Source organism: Buceros rhinoceros, unplaced genomic scaffold (assembly GCF_000710305.1).
Source record: "Buceros rhinoceros silvestris isolate BGI_N320 unplaced genomic scaffold, ASM71030v1 scaffold15301, whole genome shotgun sequence".
NCBI classification, from domain to species: domain Eukaryota; kingdom Metazoa; phylum Chordata; class Aves; order Bucerotiformes; family Bucerotidae; genus Buceros; species Buceros rhinoceros.
In genome coordinates this window covers 56224-56915 of record NW_010396148.1, presented here as the reverse complement: position 1 = coordinate 56915, position 692 = coordinate 56224, and the positions used below count along the sequence as shown (strand labels likewise).

Sequence of the window (692 nt, the reverse complement as noted above, 5' to 3'; positions counted from 1 at the left end):
CTCCTCCGCCCCCCCCCCCCCTGCCACTTCTTGCTGGCTCGGGCTGTAGGTCCCCTCTGACTGGCGCCTCTTCCTCGCAGTGAGAATCATGAATATGAGACCAATACTGAGCAGCAGCAAAGAGCCACAGGCTACAGGGACAGCTACTTCAATTAGTGGGGAGGGGAAGAGAGCACCTGGAGTCCCTTTCTGTAAGAGAAATTAACGGAGAAACAATGAAACTCCAGTGGTTACAATAGCTTAACTCGAAGAACCCAAGATGGTCAGATTAGAGGGTTTTAGAGAAGGAAAAAAAAAAAAAAAAAAAAACCCCCACAAAAGCAGCAGCTCTGTACCTGAATGGGCAAGGACAAGCAAGAGACAGGCCCAGGGCTGGAGGGCACCTGCACTGAGAACACTCGCGTTCCTCCTCTAACCTCTCGGCAAACCCCTGAGGCAGAGCTGCCTGAAGGAGTCTGCACATGCAACCGGGCAGTGTCAGGCGCGAGCTGGTGGCACATGCACTACAGAACCCTTAGTAACAGCAACAGCAGCAAACCCCGCCGTGGCGCAGCCCTTTCCCTGCAGTGGGGTTGTGGGTTTCGTGCATTCCCAGGTTACCAGACAAACCTGCCCATGCAGCAGCTTCACAGAGAGCAGCAAGTGTGTGACCAAACACCTTCCGCCCGGGAAGGGGCTCAGCCGCGAGGAGC

The 692-nt window shown here is 55.1% G+C and overlaps 1 protein-coding gene across 1 annotated transcript in view; it reads right to left on the bottom strand.

Annotated features, from left to right (window-relative positions):
- Positions 1 to 9: 9 nt before the first annotated feature.
- Positions 10 to 692, bottom strand: part of CRB2 (crumbs family member 2) — a gene marked incomplete at its 3' end in the record, with an annotated part of 32297 nt that continues 31614 nt past the window's right edge. Inside the window, exon 13 of the mRNA XM_010145822.1 lies at positions 10 to 189. Coding sequence (XP_010144124.1) covers positions 10 to 189 — 180 coding nt within the window. The remainder of the gene's footprint in view (positions 190 to 692) is intronic.